This window comes from Prionailurus bengalensis, chromosome C1 (genome assembly GCF_016509475.1).
Source record: "Prionailurus bengalensis isolate Pbe53 chromosome C1, Fcat_Pben_1.1_paternal_pri, whole genome shotgun sequence".
Lineage (NCBI taxonomy): Eukaryota > Metazoa > Chordata > Mammalia > Carnivora > Felidae > Prionailurus > Prionailurus bengalensis.
Genome location: NC_057345.1, coordinates 12504957 through 12528094, shown reverse-complemented (window position 1 = coordinate 12528094; position 23138 = coordinate 12504957). Strand labels below are relative to the sequence as shown.

Genomic DNA, 23138 nt, shown 5'->3' with positions numbered 1-23138 from the left:
GAGCCTCCCGTTGTCAGGAGCCTCCTGAGGCCAGGTAGGCAGAGGGACCATTTCCAGACCCGCAGGCAGGGGCCGTGGAGGTCCCTTTCACCAGTGAAAGGGTGAAAATGTCCTCCGCTCGGCCATCTGCTCTTTCAAAGCAGCCTCTGCTGAGAGACTACCGTTAGGAAAGTCTAAAAACAAAAAAAAAGGACAGCAAAACTTTTTTCCTCCTTCCCTTAGGTAAAAAGGAGGACAGTGATCTGAACGGATTCTTCTCCCAGAGGACTCCAAAGTAGAAAATCACCCCCCAGGCAGGGAGCTGGAAGTGAAGTAAACAGAGACCCGGAAGGGAGGGCTGCCACTGGGAGCAGGCAGAGAGCACTGGACGAGGAGTCCGAGGCTGCCGGAGTCTCACCGCATGACCTTGGACAAGTCCTGCCCCCCAATCTCTCCATCCGGGAAACTAAGGGCAGGAAGAGAGGCCCCTGAGGACTCCGGCCAGGACCGAGGCTCTGCAGAGGGCTTTGCCCAGTCAGGGAACTCAAAAGTGACATTTATTCAAGCCAAGTGTTGGCAAGACTCACCGGGCAGCCCAGGCCCAGCCCAAGAGGCTGAGGCACTGAGCGCACAGTCTCCGTCCCTCAGGCCCCATCACTGGGAACACCCAGACAGGAGGCGGAGTAGAAGCAAACACAAGGTGCATATTTAGTGCGTCCTTCCACCAGCCTCTCCTATTCCACGATGCTCCTAGATGGCTATTACTTCCGCCTTACAGATGGGGAAAGTGGGGCTCAGAGAGGTTCACGGGCGCCCAAAACCACCCATTTGGAGAAGAGCTGAGTGGGGATTTGAACCTTCGAGAGCTCACGCCCTGGCGCCACCAGGAGATGGTGTTCAAGGGGGCTAGGGCTGCTCCAGGGCGAGTCCCAGGACAGGTAAGGGTGCTGCAGAGGGGCGGGCGGCGGGTCAAGGCCGAGGCTGGGCCCCTGTGCCTGAAACACTCTCTGAGCTACCTGCCCAGTGGGGCTGATGGAAACAACATGGTAATTAATGGCAGCAGCTCTCAGGCCACTGGGTCCCCGCCTCGGCACGGCGCCAGCACTGGCCAGACATCCAATCCGGCCTCCAGGACCCACAGAGAGAAGGCGGGCAGGGACAGTCCCGAGTGGGCAACGGGGTTCTCCTGGAGGGTGGTCTGAGGGAAGCAAGAGCACCAGACCTTGAGGGTAGTGTTGCACTAGCTCATGGCCGGCTCCCCTTCCCACCCCCCCCTGCCTCGGCCAGTAGCTTCCTCCAGTAAACTCTCTTCCCCTCCCCTCCCCTCTCCCTGAGCTCTCCTCCTGGGCCCCCTCCCATCGGTGTCCCCAGTTCCCTGTGCATCCTTCTCTAGGCCGCTCTCCTGTGTCTGCATCCCCGACTAGACTGCCTTTCTGGCCAGCTTCCTTCCTGGCCCACCCTGGAGGGCTCTAACCCCTGGGAGAGCAGAACTCCCCGCGAGTGGGTGCAGGGCTGCTGATTCAGTTCAGATCCCCCGCCAGGGAGGAGAGGCCGGCCCATACCTCTGGCCCAGCAGAAACCCTCCCAGGGCCCACCCACTCCAGATGGCAAATGCAGGGACATTTACACTTGAATCCAGGGCTGCCTTGGCTCCCGGGGGCCCAAGGCGGCAAAATGCATCTCTGAGACAGCCAGCCTGGAGACACCTGCCTGAGCCTCAGTCCCCCTGGCTCCCCACACCAGGAAGACAAAAGGAGACTCAAGTACCCCTCCCCCCAACCAGGGTGGCCAGGATCTAAAGCCCCGGCCCCAGGCCCTCAATCCACCACTCAGAATTCCTTTAGAGGAGTGCTCTCTAAGGTCCCCGAAGCCAGGCAGCAAGCAGCAGTGAGCTAAACCCTGAGAACCCGCTGCTTGTAAGACTCCCAAGCCCCAAATGTGAAGCCCGCCCCAGAGTTGGCTGGGGAGGCCACAGAGGGGATGGCTGACGGATCTTGAATGCGTCCCTCCTTAGCCAAAGACCCATCCAAGCCCTCCTGGGCACAGCGCCACCCTCTCTCACACCTCCTGCCTGGTGTCTCTTCCTCCAACCGCCAAAGCAAAGGAACAAGGCTCACTTACTGTGTCTGGGGTGGTGAGGCTACCGGGTCTGGGTCTGGGTCTAGGTCTGGGTCTGGGTCTGGGTCTGGGGGAAGAGAGCAGAGGAGAGCCCGTCAGGCCCGAGGCTGGTCTCTACCGACTGGGCCCATCCCCGCCCCCTTTCCCGGGTGCCTGCTGGGCTCCTGCCTCCCCTCCCCCAGCCACTGCACCGGCTGTCATTAAGCTCCCCAACCTGTCCTACCTGCACCACCCCCACTCCCACCCCCATGGCCCACATCCCAACTCTGACCAGAACCAGCCGCCCTACCTGCACTGGGCCTGCCCTCCCCCCCCCGCCCCCCCAGCTCCTCAAGGAGCCTCTTGTCCCCAAGCCTGCAGGAGGTTCCTGCTAGTCCGGTCCCCAGTCTCTCCCAGATGACACAATACGAGAGCCCAGAAGCTGCCATTTAACATCAGGCTTATCAGGGCACTCCCACCCCTAGAGCCACCCTCCGGGACTTCTGGGAGCCTCCTTCTCTGGTTGGTGTGATTCCCTGGGAGCAGCTGCTGAGGAAGAGGGGCTCGGGAGACACAGCCCTGGGCACCCGCTGTGTCCAAAGCACAACCCCGGGGCCAAAACCACTTTCATTATGATGTGTCAAAGTGCACCAGATGCTGCAGGAATGCCTGGAATGTCCAGTCCCCAAGGGAAGCGGTGGAATGCAACTTCTTCTCAATGGTTTTTCCCTTCCTGCTTCTGGGGACCGTGGTGGGGCCTGGGAGGCATCACTGGGAGCCTGGATCTTCCACTGGCTCTCTGTAGCCCCAGCGGACTGGAAATGGGAGGCCCCAAGGCTCCCCCAAAACACCTTACCAGCGATGGGGGCGGAGTCCCAGTGGATCAGTGGGGCATCGATGTCCTTCTCGGGAGCAATGCCCGGGACGGCCAGGCCAGTGCTGGTGTCCTCGTCATCATCACTGTCGTCAAACTCGAAAGCCTCTCCAGGGTCGTCCTCCGCCTCAGGGGAGGGGCCAGGGCCTCCAGGAACCAGCTGATCTCCTGGAAGGGAGGAGGAGTCAGCGGCCACAGGGCCTGGGGTTTGGGCAAGGGGGGTATCTGCAGCGGGTGAGCAGCTGGGGTCTGAGCGAGGGCAGTTCCCAGAGGCTAGAGTAAACCCCTGCCCGGGGCCAGCCGGCCCTCCTGTGCACCAGAAGTGACCTGTGGTTCGGTGAGGGCTCGAAGCAGGTGGGCAGCGGACAGAGGGGAGGGAGAAAGCCTTCACGGAGAACGTGAGCACATCCACACTCGGACGCACGTCTTTGTGCCCTTGTTCCCTATTTCCCCATTTTGTAAGCAAGGGGGCCTTTTAAATGCATCTGCTCGCGTGTGGCTGGGTACGCACCTTCGTGCGTATCTCCACGTGTGTACCCACGTGCTTTTCATACGTGTGAGTGAGCACACACGCGCTTGGCCTGCACACCGCAGCGGCATAAAACACAGCCGGCCGCCTGCAAGTGTTTGGAGCCATGCCCCCTGCCATCCATCAAAGCTCCACCGAAGCCGAGCCCTGCCCCCACCACACCCCGTCCTCGACTCAGCCCTGTTTTCTCCATTCCTGTATGACCTGCAGTGATGTGACTTGTGCTCGTTTGTATTCCCAGACGGACCTCAGATCCCTGAGAGCCCCTTTTACGGTCCCCTTGAAGGGGACAGGTCCTGGCCTGGCCTGGGGTAGAAACCCAGAAACTTCTGTTAAACAAGAAAACGAACGGATCGTCTCTCCCAAAGAGCTGACCAGGCGCTCACCTCTCCACCTACATCACCGAGCTGAGGTTCTCAGTCTTCCTCCGAGGGCTCCCTTCTTAGAACCTGGGGCTGGACAGCGCCTCAGGCTTTCACTTGGCCCTCCCCTCCGGCCTCTTGCAAACCCGCTCCAAAACCGGAGGGCAGCGTGGCCTGGTGTTAAAAGTCTGCAAAGCTGACCACCCCTCCTCCGGCGGCCCTAAGCAGTCCCTCTGTATGCAGCTCACACCGTATGATTTAGAGCATGACCTTCGGTCCTGCCTGGGACCCTGACGTGCTGTGTGCTTCCGAGCAAGCCACCTCAGCTCTCGGAGCCCTGACGCCTCCCTCTGTAAACTGGGGAATAAAAACACCCCATGAGGCCAAGAACGTGAACTGAGAAGCAGGTCCGGGTCTGTCAGCCTCACTGCTACTGACTTTGGGGTCGCAGGGTCCTTGTGGTGGGGGCGCTGGAGGAGGACGTATGGCCGCAGCCCCGGCCTCCACCAATTAGAAGCAAGTACTGCCCTCCGGCTGTGACAGCCAGAAACGTCTGCAGACATTGCCCAACGTCCCCTGGGGAACAAAATCACCCCAGGTTGAGAACAGACAGGGTAGGTGGGGCACCAGGGCACCTGTTGTAGGTACGGCCCCTCCCAGCCTGAGATCCTTGAAGACAGGATCGCCTGGTCTGTGGACTCGGCCCCAACAGGTGCTAGGGGCGGGGAGGGATGAGTAAGAAGGCAGCGAGGTGCATGGAGCAGAGAGACAGCTGGATGGAACAGCAGACAGACTGATGGGCATATCCAATTCCAGCAGTCTGTTGGATTAGAAAACTCCAATCCTTCCCCCCGCGACCTGGGAGTTTGCAGAGCAGAACATTCCAGGTGCAAATGTACCAAATCCAAGAAGTCCCCTCGTCAGCTGCACTCCAGCTCATCCTCCCTCCCCCACCCCTAGCCGGAGACCACTGAGGCGGGGGCCCACCTCTCCTCCTGGGAGCTTAGGGGGCCCCTTGGGCCAAAGTCAGCAGGATGGACCCTTCCAGGCCATGGTGTGGCCAGGGGCACAAGCCGCTCCCCCAGGTCAGGGAACCAAACCCTGGTGGCGAGCCCAAAAATGCCCGTTCTGTGTTAGTTCCCATCCTACATGCTCCACTGAGCCCTGCTGCCCCCTTGGATGCTGGGTGGGCCCTGAGATGATGAACTGACATGAGAAATCCCGGCGCTGAGTCAGAAGCCAGGTTAGTAGCTTTCATGTTCTGGCTCTCAACCCACTGGTGAGTCACAAAATCAATTAGGGGATTCCCCGGGCAGCCTTTTGTTTCATTTTTGAAATGCTTATTTGAGATATTTTTAAATATTTTAGGTTTATAAAGTCACACTTGGGATTACTCTCGATATTGCTTTTGATAGTTCTGTTCCAGGGTATACACACACACACACACACACGCGCACGTACAGGTGGTCTAGAACCTTCTACTGCTCTCCCCTCGCTCGCCCCACACAGCCACACTGGTCTCCTTGCTACACCGTGAACGTGCCAGATGTGCTCCTGCCTCAGGACCTTTGCACTTTCAGTCCTGGGGTCCGGAATGTTCTTCCCCAGGCATCTTCTCCTGCTCTCACCTCCTTCAGGTGTTTACTACAGGTCACCTGCAGGTGAGGCTGCCGTGAGCGAAACTGCCCACAGAGACACCCTGGGACTCCCCATTTGACTCGCCTGCTTTACTTTGCCCTACGGCCCTCGTCAGCAACGAGGTTTGACGCTTTTATTTTACTGGGTCCTCACTAGAACGTACGTGAGCTCATGAGGAATTCTGGTCTGTTTTGTCCACTGTCACATATATCCCCAGCATCTGGTACAGTGCCAGCATACAGTAGGTGCACAACAAGCATCTGTTGAACACACACGCACACACATACGTGCACACACACACTCCTGTTGCCATGTCTATGGGTCGTGGTATTAAAAGTTTAAAAACACCACAGGGCGCCTGGGTGGCTCAGTCGGTTGAGCGTCCGACTTCGGCTCAGGTCATGATCTCACAGTTCGTGGGTTCGAGCCCCGCGTCGGGCTCTGGGCGGACAGCTCAGAGCCTGGAGCCTGTTTCAGATTCTGTGTCTCCCTCTCTCTCTGCCCCTCCCTGGCTTTCTCTCTCTCTCTCTCTCTCTCTCTCTCTCTCTCTCTCCCTCTTGTGCCCTTGGCCCCTGCCCACTCGAATCTGCCTGAGAGGTAGCAGGGATACTGTGTGCATGACCAGTGTCACAGGGTGACTAGGGTGCCACAGCCAGACCACTGGGCTCCAACCCCAGCTCTCCTAGATGCTGCCTGAGCATCAGGTCATTTTATCCCCACAGGCGGCGGCTTCCTGACCCATAAGGAGGACAGTGACAGTGAGTACCTCACAGGCGAGCAGAGGGGGCGGGGTGAGGACGGGAGGGCGGAATGAACTGATGCTTATAAAGCACCCGGTGTGAGGTACGTGCTCACTGACATTAGCTATTCTGATAACAATGGTCCCACTCATTGTCCTGTGTCATTGCATCCTTACCATTATCTTCGTTGTTGTTATTATTATTATTATTATTATTATTATTCAGTCAGAGCCCAGCCCCAGGCCCTCAGGGAGATGGGCAGGCCTTCCCAATCACAGGCCTGGCCCGCTGAGCCACCGGCCCACACGCTGTGTGCAGGGACATCCGTCAATACAGTCACGCCTGCATCCCAAGGACTGTTCCCAGCAGCCCCTGGGCCAGTAAGACGGGACCCCTCATGTCAAGGAGCTCACTGCAGGTGAGGCGGGCGGCAAATATGGCAAGAGATGGCCATAGCACACAAGGGACTGAGCCAGTGCCCAGCGACAGCAGAGGGGGGCTCAGGCTGGCCGGGGCTGCCCCTTCACAGGGCCTTGCAGGACGAGTGAAGGTCCGACAGGCTCGTATCGAGCTGGTGCTCCAGAGGCTGCGGCCACGGCCGGAGCGGGGAACGAACGGCCCGTGAGCCAGTGGGGGCGCAGACGTGAGCGAGGAGGAGGGCAGCGACGGGACACTGCAGAGGTGTTTCGGGGGATTTGAGTTTCATTTAGTAAGACAACAGGAAGTTCTCAGAGAATCCGCAAGTGGCAAAGAGCCTGTCTCCACCAGGTGGCACTGGCCCCAGTTTCAGATGCAGCCAGAACAAGGAAATGCCTGTCAAATGTTTGCTGAATGGGACCGAATGGGTTTAATCATAAAATCATTGTGTTCCTCATTGTTGCTGGGCAGGAGAAAGGGTGCAAAATGCCCACGGCAACAGGAGGCAGGGAAGGGGGCATCCTGGGATCAAAGCCACAGTGGGGCATCAGAAGATGCCCTGGTCCCCACAGCCCTGTTCCCATGCTCCTGAGACCCAAGGCAACCAGACGTGGCTCCTTATCAGAAGGGAAAATCAGAAGGCCCCTCCCTGGATAATGAGAGCTGAACTGAGCCCTTCCCACCCGTCCCGACAGGTGGCAGGACCAGAACCAGCCACATATGCCTTTGATGTTCCTGGACGCACTCCCGTCCTCGGGAGAGCCAACCCCGGCAAGGCCGGGGGAGGCAGGACGCCTGAGCAGCCACCCTGCACCGTGAAGGTGGGTTCACCGTGCTGGTCCCCACCCTTCAGAGAAGAACACGAGGGCTCAGGGAGGAAGGGACCTCTCCTTGGTCTCGGCCCGGGGTTCAGAGCCCGGCACACTTGGCCTTGTCCCGCAACACCCCATGGTGATAATAGCTTCTATTCATTGAGCGATTGATCACCACACACCCGGGCTTTACATATATTTAAACCTTGCAACAGCACAGGAGAGGGTGTCATTACCAACCCCATGTTTCCGGCTGATGAAACAGCCACGGAGTCACCAAGTCGTTCAGCCAAGCCCACGGTGTCAGTGGCAGGGCTGGGCTGGTGAAAAAAGCCCTCAGGCGGGACCTCTCTGCTATCTGCGTCCCCCAAAGGAGGATAAACGGACAGGAATCTGGGCCCAGTGGGAGAAGGGTGTCCAGCTCCTCCAGGATTCTGGATTCTGGATTCTGCCTACGGTGTCCGAGGCCCCACTGCCAGGCTTTGCCAGATAAACCACAGGACATCGAACTGAATCTCAGATTAACAACAAATAATTTGTTAGCATAAGCATGGATTTTTCTTCTTCTTTTCGATACCTCTGGTGACCCTGCCGCTGCTAGACGACCTGACCTCGGGACCTTGGCAGATGGAGGCGGGCGGCCCCAATGCCTTCCCCTCCAACCTGGGGTCGCTGCCCTCAACTCATAAGCCTCACTCCCCTCCACCCCCCACCAAGCACACGACACGGCTGCGGTCACGTCTAAGGGTTGTGGCCTTCAAAGTTTAAAGTCTCCGGGGCATCTTAGATAAAGACTCAAGCCTCGTCTGGAGCCTACTCTGTGTGACAAGGAAATTATGATTTCCCTGTTGCAGGCGAGGAAACTGAGGCACAGGGGTGAAGTCACTTGCCCAAGAGCTCACAGCCAACCACCAGCAGGGCAGGCTTCACGCCCAGGGCCGGTGGCCCTCGGCCAGCCCCGGGGCCCGTTCAGAGCGGGGTCGGGCGGGAAGCCTGGGGTACCTTACCTATGGCAGCCTGTGGAGGAGGGTTGGAGGAAGCCATCAGACAAGGTCCAGCTCAAACCAGCACCGTCCCAGCCGCTCGCCTGTGGGGAAAAAAAAAAGGCCAGAAATCTAATTAGCTGGCGTTTAAGGGCAAAGTTTCGTCAACAGAAAGGGGTCACTGGCTCACGGCCGGGTGCTCCAGCCCGCCAGCTCTCCGGCTCCTTCCCCAGCGGCTCCGGGAGCACAGGACAGCCCCAGAAAGGGCCCAGCCCCCACCCACCATAAATCATTAACCCAGAACACCAGCAGCTGCAGAGCCATAACCCCATCTTCCCAGAAAACCCTGGCCACCCCAGACCAGAGACCCGGGGCAGCCCAGTGGGTCCGGCTAGACAACCCCTCTCATCCCTTCTGGCTTGCAGGCAAACTCCAGCCCCAGAGGCCAGGACCACACTCAGGCCCCTGTGTTCCAGAAGCTGGATCATGCCTGCACGGTCATAGATGTGACTGGACACTTCCTCCTCCCGCTGCCCACTGACCACAGCTCCCTGGAGGCCGGCCCCTCGCACCAGCCCCGCCTGCAGCCCCACTGAAGGCCGTTCACTCTTTCTTTGTCTCTCCCCGTCCTGCCCCACAGGGTTGGCCAGCTGGCGAGGGGCCACTGGCCTTGGCACATGGGCGTAAGGGAAGTAAAAGGCTGCAGAGAGGCAGATGGCCAGAGACAGGGGTAGAATCCCAAATGCTTGGAGCCGGGAGCACAACCTCAAAGTGGGGGCTCTGCTGGGCTTCCCGGGCCCTGCAGCCAACCTTGCCAGAAGTCCCGCGGTGAGAGAGAGAGCTCTCCCCACTCCCCACCGGCACTCCCCCGATTCCGAGCTAAGGGCTGTCCTTCTAGACCTTTCTGTAGAGGCCAGAATCAGTCCTGGAGGGAAAGCACGAGCCCTCCAACCCAATCAGCCCCTGCCACAAACTGGCTGTGTGCCTGTTTTTTTCCTCTCCAGTCCTAAAGCCTTTATTTTCATTAACTGGCTTCCTAAATAAATATAGGACACATGTAAATAGCAATTAATTGATAACAGCAAACATTCCCATGGTGTCTGCTACGTCTCAGATGCTATTCTAAGCACTTTGCAAATATTAACATCTGTTAACCCAAACTATGAGAAAACGAAGCCCAGAGTGGTTAAGTAAGTTGCCCAGCATCACACAGGCACTAAGCGCCGGAGCCGGGTTTGAACCCAGGCCATAGACCCCCCCACCCCCAACCCGGTCCACACTCATTAAGTAGCCACCACACTCTAGTGCCTCTCGAAACCCAAGCAGTATAAAGGCTGCACAGCAAAAAGTAAGTCTCCCTTCCCCCAGCCACCCCGCCCCCCCCAAAGTGACCGCTGTCACTAGTCCTTAGGAGTCCCTCTAAATGTCCCATGTGTGGGCCAGCTTATACCTGTCCTGTATACACATCTTGTTTCACGCGGGAGGGAGCACGCCGCACCCACTGTGCTGTACCCGCCTTTTTTTAAAGCTTAAGAAGCTTGGGGGCACCTGGGTGGCTCAGTCGGTTAAGTGTCCGACTTCAGCTCAGGTCATGATCTCACGGTTCGTGGGTTCGAGCCCCGCGTCGGGCTCTGTGCGGACAGCTCGGAGCCTGGAGCCTGCTTCGGGTTCTGTGTCTCCCTCTCTCTCTGCCCCTCCCCTGCTCGTGCTCTGTCTCTCTCTCTCTCTCTCTCTCTCTCAAAAATAAATAAACATTAAAAAAATTTGTTTTTAATAAGTAAAAATAAATATAAAAAAGCTTAAGAAGCTTGGCAACCATTTCAGAACGGTACAGACATCAGTCTCCCTCTGCTTAATGGCCACAGAGTTTGGGGATTTTTTTTTTTTTTTTTTTTGGATAGATCATAATTGATGGGATCTCTATCGTTGGACACTGAGGTGTTCCCGGGGTTTGGGCATTATGAACAACACAGCCTCCATATGTAGGGGCTTGTGGAAATGGACGTGAACCCACAGGGCACCTGCCAGGTCGAGAAGAACGGCAGTTTCCATCCCGGTTGAACGCAAACTGCTCTCCACAAAGTGGGTAGCTGTGCCTTCTAACCACGCGCTCAAGACTGTCCGGACTAAAACTTTATCTTCAGCAAAGGGTTTGGGGAAAGGACCTCATATGTCTGCAAACTCCCTTGCGAGTCAAGAGATCAAACAACAGCCAGAGAACCCTCCTCATGCAGGTCCGTCCTTCCGGAGCAGGGAGACTGACGCCCATTTCACAGGAGGACAAAGGGAGGCTCTAACCCAGGCTCTCGTGCAAACTGCTGCTTAAATATGATTTTTTGATGTCACAGAAACCCAGGGTCATTTCCCTCCAGGCCAGAAAGCCCACTGTCCTCCCTTTCCCCTCACCCTCAGGGTTGATTCACACCCTGCCCTCCTCCCTGAGCCCAAGGCTTTCCCCAGGAAGGGAGGGAGACACCAGCATTTATGGAGCCTGAAGCTTCATCTGCATGATTGTGTTTACAGATGAGGAAACCAAGGCACAGAGAAGTGGGGATCTGCCTGAGGTCACAGAGGCAAGGGAACGGGTGACAACACTAGGGTTCAATGGGGGCCTTGGCCCCTAGCCGTCCTCTCCCTCCTCGAACCACAACCCCTCCCTGGACTTCGAGCCTGGAATCTGAGGGGGTGTCTGCTATAGGTTAATCTGACGGGGGTGGTGCCTGCTATAGGCTAATCTAGGGGAGCGCCTGCTATAGTCTAATTTGGAGGGCACCTGCTACAGGCTAATCTGGGGGGGGCATCTGCTACAGGCTAATCTGGGGGGGGGAACCTGCTACAGGCTAATCTGGGGGGATCACTTGCTATAAACTAATCTGGGGGCACCTGCTACAGGCTAATCTGGGGGGGCACTTGCTATAAACTAATCTGGGGCACCTGCTACAGGATAATCTGGGGGGGGCACTTGCTATAAACTAATCTGTGGGGCACCTGCTAGAGGATAACCTGGGGGGGGCATCTGCTACAAGCTAATCTGGGGGGGCACCTGCTACAGGGCTAATCTGGGGGGGGGCATCTGCTACAGGCTAATCTGGGGGGGGGAACCTGCTACAGGCTAATCTGGGGGGATCACTTGCTATAAACTAATCTGGGGGCACCTGCTACAGGCTAATCTGGGGGGGCACTTGCTATAAACTAATCTGGGGCACCTGCTACAGGATAATCTGGGGGGGGCACTTGCTATAAACTAATCTGTGGGGCACCTGCTAGAGGATAACCTGGGGGGGGCATCTGCTACAAGCTAATCTGGGGGGGCACCTGCTACAGGGCTAATCTGGGGGGGGCATCTGCTACAGGCTAATCTGGGGGGGCACTTGCTATAAACTAATCTGGGGCACCTGCTACAGGATAATCTGGGGGGGCACTTGCTATAAACTAATCTGTGGGGCACCTGCTAGAGGATAACCTGGGGGGGGCATCTGCTACAGGCTAATCTGGGGGGGCACCTGCTACAGGATAATCTGGGGGGCACTTGCTATAAACTAATCTGGGGGCACCTGCTACAGGCTAATCTGGGGGTGGGGCACCTGCTACAGGATAATCTGGGGGGCACTTGCTATAAATTAATCTGGGGGCTACAGATTAGTAATCTGGTACAGGATAATCTGGGGGGGGGCGTCTGCTACAGGCTAATCTGGGGGTGGGCACCTGCTACAGGCAAGGACCCGGACCCGCGGCCCCATGCACACCCATAGCCTGTGGCCGTTGGCACACATGCGCCCCTTGTCTCAGAAGGGTGCATGTGAAGGAGCAGCCATTGCCACCACTAGAGACCCTCATGGAGCAACAGTTAGGAAGAAGTTCAGGCTACCTGACTGGGTCCTGCCTCTCAGTAGCCATGACACGTTGGACGAGTTCCTTAGCCCCCATCTCAGGGCCTCATTTACTCACCTGCAAAATGGGGACTAAAAAATAGCCAGCTCACCAGGTTATTAAACGACAATTAAGAGTAAATTCGAGGGCACCTGGGTGGCTCAGTGGGTTAAGTGTCCGACTCTTGATCTCGGCTCAGGTCATGATCTCAGGGCTCGTGAGTTCAAGTCCCACATTGGGCTCTGCGTTGATGGCATAGAGCCTGCCCGGGATTCTGTCTCTCCTTCTCTCTGCCCCTCACCTGCTTACCTGCTTGAGCTCTCGCTCTCGCTCTCTCAAAATAAATAAATCAACTTTAAAAAAGAAAGAGTAACTTCATGTAAAGCTCTTGGAAGGGTCCCCCGGGGACACTGGTAGATGGCTCTCATGAACACACATAACAGGCTGTGGTGAGCACAGCTCTACCTTGGGAGCTGGGGACCCAGGCCAGAGTCTCATCTCCACTGGCAGGTGAGCTGAGCCTCAGTATCCTTATCTGTAAAATGGGGTCCCACTGCCTGCCCCACGGGACTCCCAGCAGCATACACGAGGTCAACCACAAAACCCTGGGAGGCTCAGTCGACACCAAGATGCCCGTCCTTGAAGCTGTCACCACCAAAAAGGGAGACAGCCAACGGGGCCCTGTGTCTGGATTCTATACCCCCGGAGTGTCAGGGCCCCTGGGGGAGGCCCACAGAAGGACTTCGCACTAGGGGAGTCTGGGGCAACTGGATCCACCTGCGGGCTGGGCTCGGGTCCCTCCTCAGCCTCTCGGAGCCTTGGGCTGCCCTTCTATAAAGTGGGCAAGACCGCCCCTATCCAGACTATCTCCCGGGCTCCTACGAGCAAGGAGCCAGGCTGTGGGAATGAACTTGCTAAGCAAACAGGTCGAGTGGCCTGGCTATTTCCTTTTCTTCTTCTTTTTTTTTCTTTTAAGTCTTCCTTGAGCTATGCCTGGTCTGGGAGCTCTCAAGGCGGGGGGAGCCTGAGCCAGAAGAAATATGTCGTGATGACCCCGACACGAGTCTCTCTCTGAAAAGGGCTCCAGAACCTTCTTGCCATGACAGTCTCTGGCAAAAGGGGCAGTCCAGCTGGTGGAAGAGAGCCGGGGGGGAACCGCAAGGGGACTGTGCCTGAAAAGTGCACGGAGGAAAAGGCCCACGAGGAAACCCAGGCAGGTAGTTAGGATGTTTTCGGTTCGGGTGAGCGTTAAAATAAGGAAAAACAAAAATGAACACTCCCGTTTCTAAAAAAAAAAAAAAAAAAAAAAAAAAGAAGAAGAAGAAGAAGATCAAGGCAAAAAAAATATCCTAGCAGGTCAGAACCAGAACCAGAAAGCACGGACACTGACCATGACCTTGCTCTGGCTTTTCAGATGTGGAAACCGCGTCACGGAGGGAAGGGGCCCTGTGCGGCCGCACTCCTGTGCCGCAGGGACAGAGACACAAGGGCCACGGTTAAAAGGGTGAGATCCGGTGTCAGCTCTGAGTTCCAGTTCCCCGGCTCTGCTGCTTCCCCGCAGCGCAGCTGACGCCTTCCTCACGAGGACCTGCCACGTACGGGTCCTGCATCAGTGAGACGAGACGCGCAGAGCAAGCTCTCTAGAAACACTGGTCGCTGCTATCCCTGTCGCGTTCACTGTGCTGAGCTCGGCAGGTGGGTCCTAGACTTCTTCCTCTTCGGGGCGGGGGGGGTCATCTCTTTGGAAACACCTGTCAAGACTGGACAGGCGGGCAGGCCCCCTCAACAGTGTCGTTTCCCGCTACAGGGTGCAGAATGCGACAGAGAGAAGCGCCGAGGAGGAAGCCCCAGCTCCTGGGCGGCAGGGGGACCCCGGCAGGGTGAGCCCATGACGGGGACCACCCAAGAGCAGCCAGCATGAGCACCTCCCTCCACCGGCAGCCGCCCTGCTCACCAGAGCAGGTACCTTCCGGGTCTCATTTAATCAAAGAGCTTATCACTTCCTCCTTCCCTCTAGAGTTCAAGGTCCATCCAGCCCTGAGGCCCGGTAGGAGACCGTCCTCCAGCCTGCACCCGCCTCCCCCTCATTAGCTCGTGAGGCTCACCCCAGTCGGAGCCACCTCCCACCCCCAATCCCTGAGCGGCCCCATCCCTCTTTCCTACAGGAGGCCTGGAGAAGACCCCTGGAGGGGCTCCGCAAAGTCAGGGAGGCTGCACAGGCTGGGCCAGGCGTTTGAGGACAGGGGAGGCCGGCCTCTGGGGAGAGAGGCCAGAGGACAGGGGAGGGGAGAGTGGGCAGGGGGTCCAGACAGGCAGGAAGTCAGTCCCAGAAGCTGGGGAAGCAGCAGATGCTGGCATAGCCGAGTCCGGCGGCCTTGCTCCACGATGGGGGCCCGCCACCCAGTTTTGCTTGGAGGGAAACAAGAAAAATGTTCTAGCCCCCCCAGCCATCTCAAACCTGGTCTCGGAGGCACCTGTGTCTGTCTCCTGGAAGCCAGGAGAAACGTGTGGGACAGGCCAGCAAGGCCAGGAGTTTGGGCCGGGCAGGACCAGGGATTCTCCACGCAACTGCACCCTTCCAGAGGTTTCTGTGACTTTTGGCCTTTTGTCAGACATACACTTGGCTGACCTGCCCCCGACCCTCGGCTGCCACAGTGACCAATTCCACAACACATACCCTCAGGCTCTTCCTTTCGCCTCCAGAATGAAGTCCAGGACCCAATCGAGGCCCTCAGGGACCCGCCCCTCGCCCTTCTCCATTGACCTCTCTCGGGCCTCAGCAGCTCCCATGCTCAGCCCTCATAAGGGTCGTCAGGCCCCTGCCCCTGCCAACCTGGTTTATATTTCTGGGCCTTTTGCTCGGGCTGTTTACGCCCTCCAGCTAGAACGCCCTCTCACAGCCAGCAAGCAAACTCCTACTTAACCTTCAAAACCCACTGATTTCATGACACGGTTCCCAAGGCTGGTTGTGAAACTTAAAAAAAAAAAAAAAAAAAATACATGTGTCCCAAGTCCATGATTCTGACAGCTCAGGGATGCAGCCAAGGAAAGTCTAGTCTATTTTCAAAGGGCACAAGTGATTCTGGGATACACACACACACACACACACACACCCTGTTATAACTGTCTCCCTCAGTGGACTGTGACTTCTTGTCATCTCAGTGTCTGGAACACTAGACAGCATGCTAGACAACAGCCACTCAACTGCACTGAATTAAGCCCAGGGGCTGCGAACCCGAGAGCCTGAGAACCTTTACCTGCCTGGGATCTCCTCACTGTGGACCCCGTACGGCCGGCGTGTCCCTGGGCCTGGGGCAGCTGTGGGTGTTGGGCTTCCTGCCAGATGGAAAGAAGGGCATGACCCAGGGGGGCACCTCAGACCCCTCGGGTATCCTCGGCCCTGTCCGGAAGGACCGGAGCCGGGAGGGAGAGGTGGGGATGCCGGCTGGGCCGTGGGGGGACCCGCAGCTACTGCGTGCGGGGAAGCAGGGCACCCACAGCTCTGCCCTCAGAGCAAGCAGCCACCTGCTGGGGGCTCTGGAGGGAGACATCATCTCCCAGAAAGCCTGGAGAGACACGGCGCCTCGTCCAAGAAGACGCCGGAGGAGCCACAGCAAGGGGCACACGTCCAGAACTCAGAGCCCCGGAAAGAGACCTACGGGAAGGAAGGACTCAGGTGCTAAAGCTGCTCCTCTCCGGCCGCCAGACCTCAGGAGGTTAATCCTCTGGTGCCTCCTGCCCTTGACTCTCAGACGCAGGTTGATCACGCCGGTGGGTTCGTAACGCGTGCTAGTTCCCTGCCTGGAGTCCCCGCTGCTCTCTGGGGATGGACAGCCGTCCCAAGGACAGACAGCCATCCCACTCTGCAGACTGCTCAACGAAGCCCAGACCGACTGCCCACCAGACTCCTGGCCCCGTCCTTTTTTATTCTTAAATTCTTTTTTAATGTGTATTTATTTTTGAGAGACAGAGAGAGACAGAGGAGGAGCAGGGGAGGGGCAAAGAGAAGGAGACACGGACTCTGAAGCGGGCTCCAGGCTCGGAGCTGTCAGCACAGAGCCCGACGCGGGGCGCGAACTCACGAGCAGTGAGACCATGACCTGAGCCGAGGTCAGTCGTTTAACAACTGCGCCACCCAGGCGTCCCTGACCCTGTCCTTTGTGACCCTCATCACTCTCGAGATCACAAAATGACAGCTGACACGGCTATGCACCAAGCTGCACGTTGGACACTTGAGTTAATCTCATTCCCCTGACAGACGAGGCGGATGAGGCTGAGGGATGTGTCCCAGGCCACACAATCCTGAGCAGGGAGTCCCCGGGCTGTGAGCGGGGAGAGCCAGGGCAGGCCCCTCAGGCTGGTTCTAAGCAAAATCCCCAGCAAGAAGCAGGAGGCCGGTAACAAGTGAGGGCACTGTGGGGGGGGGGGGGGGGTGCGCTTCCCTGCCCCTCACAAGCCTCCAAATGCCAGAGCAACAAGGAGGCCGGCTCTCTCACCCACTAGGTGCCAGGCCACTCAATGGGCTTCCCTCGAGGAATGGGGGAGGAAGGCTCTGAGAGGAGCTCCCTCCAGGCTGCGGGCAGGAGCGAGGCTTGGTCAATGGCTGAAGCCTCATACAATGGAGGCTCTGTCCCTGCCCAGAGTAGGCACCCCCAGCCCCCAGCCTTCCTCCCCCGGAGACTTCCTAGGCATGTCCCTGGTCAATGATCCCCAGGCAGGACAGGTGGAGAGGAGCCCCCAGGAGGAGGCCCCTGGGCAGAAGAGCCCATCCACTCAGCACCCCTCGGGGCAGGGGTTGGGAGGGGTGGGAATCCCTGGGAGCTGCCGCCTGGAAAATGAGAGCCAAACCAGCTGGGAGCAGCTAGTGGATCGTGTATATAAACAGGGCTGCCCCAGGCTGGTCCCCGGTGCCCCCCCTCCTCTCTCAGCCCCTAGCGCATTAACTCCTCTGTCTGCAGGAATCCAGCCCAGGCAAGAGGCTCCAGGCTGAAGGACCCGGGGAAAAGCCTCCTACTATGGGCTGAACCGTCCTGCCCTCATCTCCTGTCCTCATCCCTGGAGGGTCCAGGCCCTTGGCCACGTCCTGGGTGGGCTGTGTGATGGGGCCCCACGGCCCACAGTCTGGAGGCAGAACAGGGTAGCGTTGACTTTTTGCCTCCCCTTCACCCTTCTGAGCCTCAGTTTCCCCGGAAACACCACCCCACCCCCACCCCCCACCCCCCCCCCCCGCCAGGTAATGTTAGTGCCGGCGTGGCTTCAGTCGCTCAGTCTAGAGGCGGGGCATTTCCATGCCAGCACCAAACCTGAGAGGTGGGCTTCTTTCCCTCTCTTTGAGAGACGGGAAACTGAGGCTCAGATCGGCAAAGCCTTTGCCTGATGTCAGCGGGGAGCACGAGGCGGGACCAGGAAAGGAAGGTGTGCCTGACTCCACCCAAGTTGACAAAGCTGACGTAGGGGAAGGATGGACTGTCTGGGCTGCAGAAATAGCCCAGGCCTCCAGACAGGCTGGGGGAGCTGGGGCTTCCAGGGAAGGGCCCCTCCATGGGAAATGGGGTGAGCCCGCCGATGAAAGCGGGGGCGGGGGGCGGGGTCAGACTCACCTCCAGCAAATTTCCCAGTGACAGTGCCGGTGTTCGCCCATCCCCCACTCAACAAACATTTCACTGGTCACCTACTGCCTGCCAGGGAAGGGGGGGGCAGCTGGGGCCTGGGGACAAAGGAACAAAAGAGAGGCCCAAGTTCCCGTCCTCAGGCAGCAAACCACAGGAGGTCTGTACCTGCACCTGCAGGGCAGGAGTCTCCCTGAGCACGGAAGGGGGGTGCCGAGCCCGCATTTCCCCGCCAGGCAGTGATCCCACAGAAGCCCGGCGGATTCCGGGCCCACGTTTCATTCCAGATCAGAGCCTGGGGCAGGGGTTCTGGGGTCAGACTGATTGCAATCCTGGCTCCAGTATTTGCCAGAACTTGCTTAGCTGCGTATGCACTGCGGGGAGGGGGGCATCTCGGGTTAAGATGAGCCACGAACAAGGTAACGAACGTTGCAACGTGGCGTGGCGCGCACAGGAACTCGCCAGAAGGTGCGACTCGTTACCACACGACAGAGCCCCCAGGAGACTCGGCGCCCGGCTCCCCAAACACCACAGATGGGAGCCGGCCCACGGCTCCGGCCCCCTCCACACCGGCAGCCCCAACCTCCCAGCCCGAGGGGCTGGAGTTGAGGGCAGCGTCCTGGTTCCTGACCTGTACCCGGCGGGCATCCCCCCTCTGGTGCCCGGCATGCCGCCCCCCTCTCCCGGGATGCAGGGGACTGACTTCCCCAAGCAGGGAAGTCGGGGTTCGGTCAGGGAGATGGTTTCACACGGCTGGATTCCAGCAGGGCTCCAGACCGGCCGTGTGCCTCCTGCTTCCCGCCCTTCCGCGAGGAGGGCAGTGGCCCTTCCCCTGGCCTGTCCCACCCCGGGTGCTCACAGACCCACGGGCCTCCCGATGGGGGAACCCCGGCACCCTCCTCATGTCGACCCCGCTTAGACAACAAGACCCTGGACCCTGAGCTGATGTCAGAAGGGGAGGAACTTGGGGGCTGGGGGAGGGAGGGGGGGAGGGAGGGTTTGTGAGGAGGGAGGTGGTCCTTCTGGGGAGAAGATGACACAGCCAGGAGAACCTCAGCTCCTCTCTCCCGGGTCACGCCCCGCCACCATAAAGATGCTGCGTGACCGCCCTTCTTAAAAATTAAAACACGGGGGCGCCTGGGTGGCTCAGTCAGTTAAGCGTCCGACCCTTGATCTCGGCTCAGGTCATGATCTCACAGTTTGTGGGTCTGAACCCCACGTCGGGCTCCGTGCTTACAGGGAGGGGCCTGCTTGGGATTCCTCCTCCCCTGCCCCTCACCCTCTAAATAAACAAACAGGCACTAAGAGGGGCGCCCGGGTGGCTCTGTCCATTAAATGTCCAACTCTGGATTATGCCCAGGTCATGATCTCACGGGTTTGCTGAGTTCAAGCCCCGCATCGGCCTCTGTGCCGTCCGTGCGGAACCTGCTTAGAATTCTCCCGCGCGCTCCCTGTCTGCGCCTCCCTCGCTCGTTTGCTCTCTAAATAAATAAATAAATAAATAAATAAATAAATAAATAAAATAAAACAAACCTCCCTGATCTCCTCCACCCACCACCAGCTTCCCCTGCTCCCCTTGTGCAAGCATTACCTGCAACCCCTGTCCGGGACCCGCTCCCTTTCTCTGCGGAACCACGTGGGTGGGAGGAGGGGTATCTGCCCCCACTGCTGCGAGGTGCCCAAGCCAGTGGAGCCCATCTCTCCCTTCTTGCAACCCTCTCTCTGCTCTCCTCCCTCTCCGGGGCTCCTCTCCCAGCCCCCTTTCCTCCCACGGGACCACTGGGCTACCGCCAGGCTCATGACTCGGGCCTGACTCGAAGATGCCTCCCTGGGCGACCGCGCCTGTTTCTCGGTTTTGGAGACCGTTTCTGCGGTGACACCTCCAGCCTGACCTTCTCCCCACCGGCCTGCTCCGCGGACAGCGGCGCACCCTGAAGTTAACATCCGTCCCAGCTCCGGACGGCCACCCGACTCCTCCTCGGCCGCCCATCTCACCCGATGGCGGCGCCAGCTTGCGGGGGGCTGGAGCTCAAGCCTCCGCCTCGCCTTGCCACATCCCAACCCCTCAGCAAACCTTGTTGGCTCTGCCTCCTAAATGCACCCAGACTCCGATGACTTCTCGCCATCTCCTCTGCCGCCACGCTGGGCCAAACTGTCACCGCCTCTCACCTGGACCATTAAAACAGCCCCAGACCGGTCTCCTGTTTCCACTTTCACCCCCCTGCCCCACGCACTTTGTTCACGACACGGCAGCCCAGGCACACCGCTGCTCGAACCCTCCAGTGCCTTCCTACCTCGTTCAGAATGGAAGCCAGGGTCCCCACAAGGCCCTACCTGGTGTGCCCCCGACCCCAAACTGCAGCTCCTACCCTTCTCCACACAGCTTACTCTACCCCAGTCACAAGGACCGTCGTGCAGTTCCTCAGACGCCTCAAGCACGTTCCTACCTCAGGACCTTTGCACTTGCTGTTTCCTCTGCCTGGAACGCTCTTCCCCCAGACATACACATGGATGGCTCTGTCACCTGCTCCAGGGCTCTGCTCAAAGAGAGGCCCTCCCCATCCGTCCTCTTTAAAATAGTACACACACATCCCCCTCACGCCGCTGCCCTGCCTTCACAGCATTTAACACCTCTGGACATCTGCACGTTTCGGTTGCTTCTATCAGTTTTCTCCTACCGGGCCGTGCACTCGACAGAGGCAGGAGAATTAGCGTTTTGTTCACTGCTCCATCCACAGCCCCAGGGCAGTGCCTGGCCCCCAGCACGCCTCAACACACACCTGCTAAGTCAATGAAGGGATCCCTGGTCCCACGCCGGCCCCGGGGTCAGGCCCACCGTCACCATCAGGGGAGGGGAGACGGGGGCCAAGGCCCAAGGGACACCTGCTCCTAGGACTGTGCCTCCCTCTCTGAAGTCAGCACGTGGCCGGGACAGCCCCTCCCAGGAGAGCTTCCCAATCGAACCCGCTGCCAAGCTGTGCAAGAGGCGGTTCCCCAAAACCAGTGTGGAAAGAGGTCTGGGGCCAACGCCAGGGTGTGATCACAAGAGGGGTAGGGCAGGGCAGGAGGGAGGACTTGGACTATTTTTAAAAACTCGCTCCCAAAAAGACCACGTTCCTGTTCTGATGAGTCAGAGGCATGTGACCAGGAGAGGGGACAGGACCCCAGGGCGCCAAGGGCCGCCCCCCCCTCCCCTCAGCCACGCCGGCAGGCAGGTGGGAGACCCTGGAACGCATGTGGCTTTCCAAGGAAGGGGCAGGCAGCTTCCAGCGCGGCTGCAGGGGCACAGCCCAGAGCTGCGGCATAGGCTGGCGGGCCGTGGACAGTGGGGGAGGCCTCCCTTTCAAAGCCCACTAGAGTCCGCTCTGGCTCCAGCCCTTTCCCTCCAGGCCCAAGCTCTGCCTCTCTCGGGGAGCGGGCTGTCTGTTTTGTCCCACAAGAGAACTCTGGGCAGGAAAAAAAAAAAAAACCTTTGCAAACTCAGAGCTAAAAATACTCGGTCCACCCAACCAAGGCAGGGCGAGCTGGCCGGCAGCATCTGAAGCCTCCTGAAACACAAGCCCTACACGAGTCCCAAGGGATCCAGAGGCCTCGGTGACATGGCCCAGGATAGCTCTGGCTGAGCTCTCAAAGCAGCCAGCGCTTAGATCCAAACCACCCCCATGACAACTTGCCACCTTCCCCAAGCAGGATGCGCATTTCCCAGCGGCTCTCTGTTCTCCCCACCTGGGAGGGTGGGACAGAAATTCAGGTCTTCCTACCAGCCCCACAAGGGGGCAGACCATCCCACGAGTCGGTGGGATCGGCCCCATTTTCCAGACGAGGAAACTGAGGCTGAAGAGAGGGAGAGAGATTTGTCCAAGGTCCAGAAGCTCCAGGATTAGACTGAGGTGTGTCCGGATCTTTCCCCTGGGGCAGGCTGCCTCTCCCTCATCAGGCCAGGGGGTCCATCCCACCCCCTCGCAATTAACTTCACATTTTGGAGAAGGCACTGCCTGGGCCTGGGGGAAGGGGAACAGAGAGGCTGGGCTGGAAGGGGGGGGGGTGGTGGCAGGGAGACTGAGGGGTGATGTCAACCACAAAACGGCTTTGCCCTGAACCCCAGACCCAGGACACTGACCCACACAGGGAGCTGCTTCCAATCACCCGTCCTCCTTCATGGCCAAGTTTAACAAGGTCCTAACTGGTGCTCACCAACCCAGTAATGGGGCTCTCGGGAACAGGTAACTGATGCGGCCCACACCCAGGCCCTACAGAGAAGTCCCCAACTCCCTCCCCTCACTGCTTCTGCCCTTGGCACTGAAAACACACGGCGCGCCCTGAGCGGAGAGTTCACCCCTGCCCCCATCCCGCTCCCAGAGTGGTGGCCACTTGGCCCGTGGAAAATGGGGGGCCTGCTGCGCTCAGGGCTGCACCTGTTCTAAAGCGGTCTCTGGCCCCGTGGTGGTGGCCGGGGGTCCTCAGGTGCCCCTTTTTGCCACCATCATACCCCAGGTGTTGTTCTGAGGAGAGTAACCTCTGTGGCCAAACCTGGCTGGGTTTACCCTCTGTGACAGTAACGTTTATTCTACTGCTCTGTCCCTGGGCTCCTCTTCTGGAGGAGAACCACAAGAATCCCTTCCCCGTAGGTTATTTTAAGGATTAAATGAGATAATAGCACATAGAGTGCCTCACTGAGAGCCTGGAACACAATAGGAGCTCAAGAAATGTTTGCTGGGTGCCCGGGTGGCTCAGTCGGTCAAGCGTCCGACTCCTGATTTCGGCTCAGCTCGTGATCTCTGTGAGATCGAGCCCCGCGTCGGGCTCTGCGCGGACAGCACGGGGCCTGCTCAGGATCCTCTCTCTCCCACCCTCTCTCTCTGTTCCTCCCCTGTGCGCTCTCTATTTCTCTCTCAAAATAAATGAATACCACGTTTTTTAAAACGTGTTTGTTGAATGAATTAATGAACAACTAAGTGCCTCCTTCAACGTGGACCGGCAGTGTCCCAGGTCCCGCGGCTACGGGGGGGGGGGGGGGGTGGGGGGCGGCCTCTCCTGCGGTGTCTGACCATGCCACACCCCCACTGGGTGCCCAGTGCCGTGCTCCGGGGACCGCCAGCAGCTTGCCTGACCCTGAGGCTGACCCTCGGCTATACAAGCTCCCCAAAGCCTCCACCCATCTCGTGCCGTTTTCAAAGTGAAGGTTCCAGGAAAGGGGGTCACGGTCAGGAAAGGGGAGGATCCCAAAG

At 58.6% G+C, this 23138-nt stretch overlaps 1 protein-coding gene across 1 annotated transcript in view; it reads right to left on the bottom strand.

Annotated features, from left to right (window-relative positions):
• Positions 1–23138, bottom strand: part of ARHGEF10L (Rho guanine nucleotide exchange factor 10 like) — a 142638-nt gene that overhangs the window by 98304 nt on the left and 21196 nt on the right. Inside the window, 3 exon segments of the mRNA XM_043573887.1 lie at positions 2101–2164; positions 2933–3118; positions 8456–8535. Of these exon segments, the coding sequence (XP_043429822.1) occupies positions 2101–2164; positions 2933–3118; positions 8456–8492 (287 nt within the window). The 5' untranslated portion in view covers positions 8493–8535.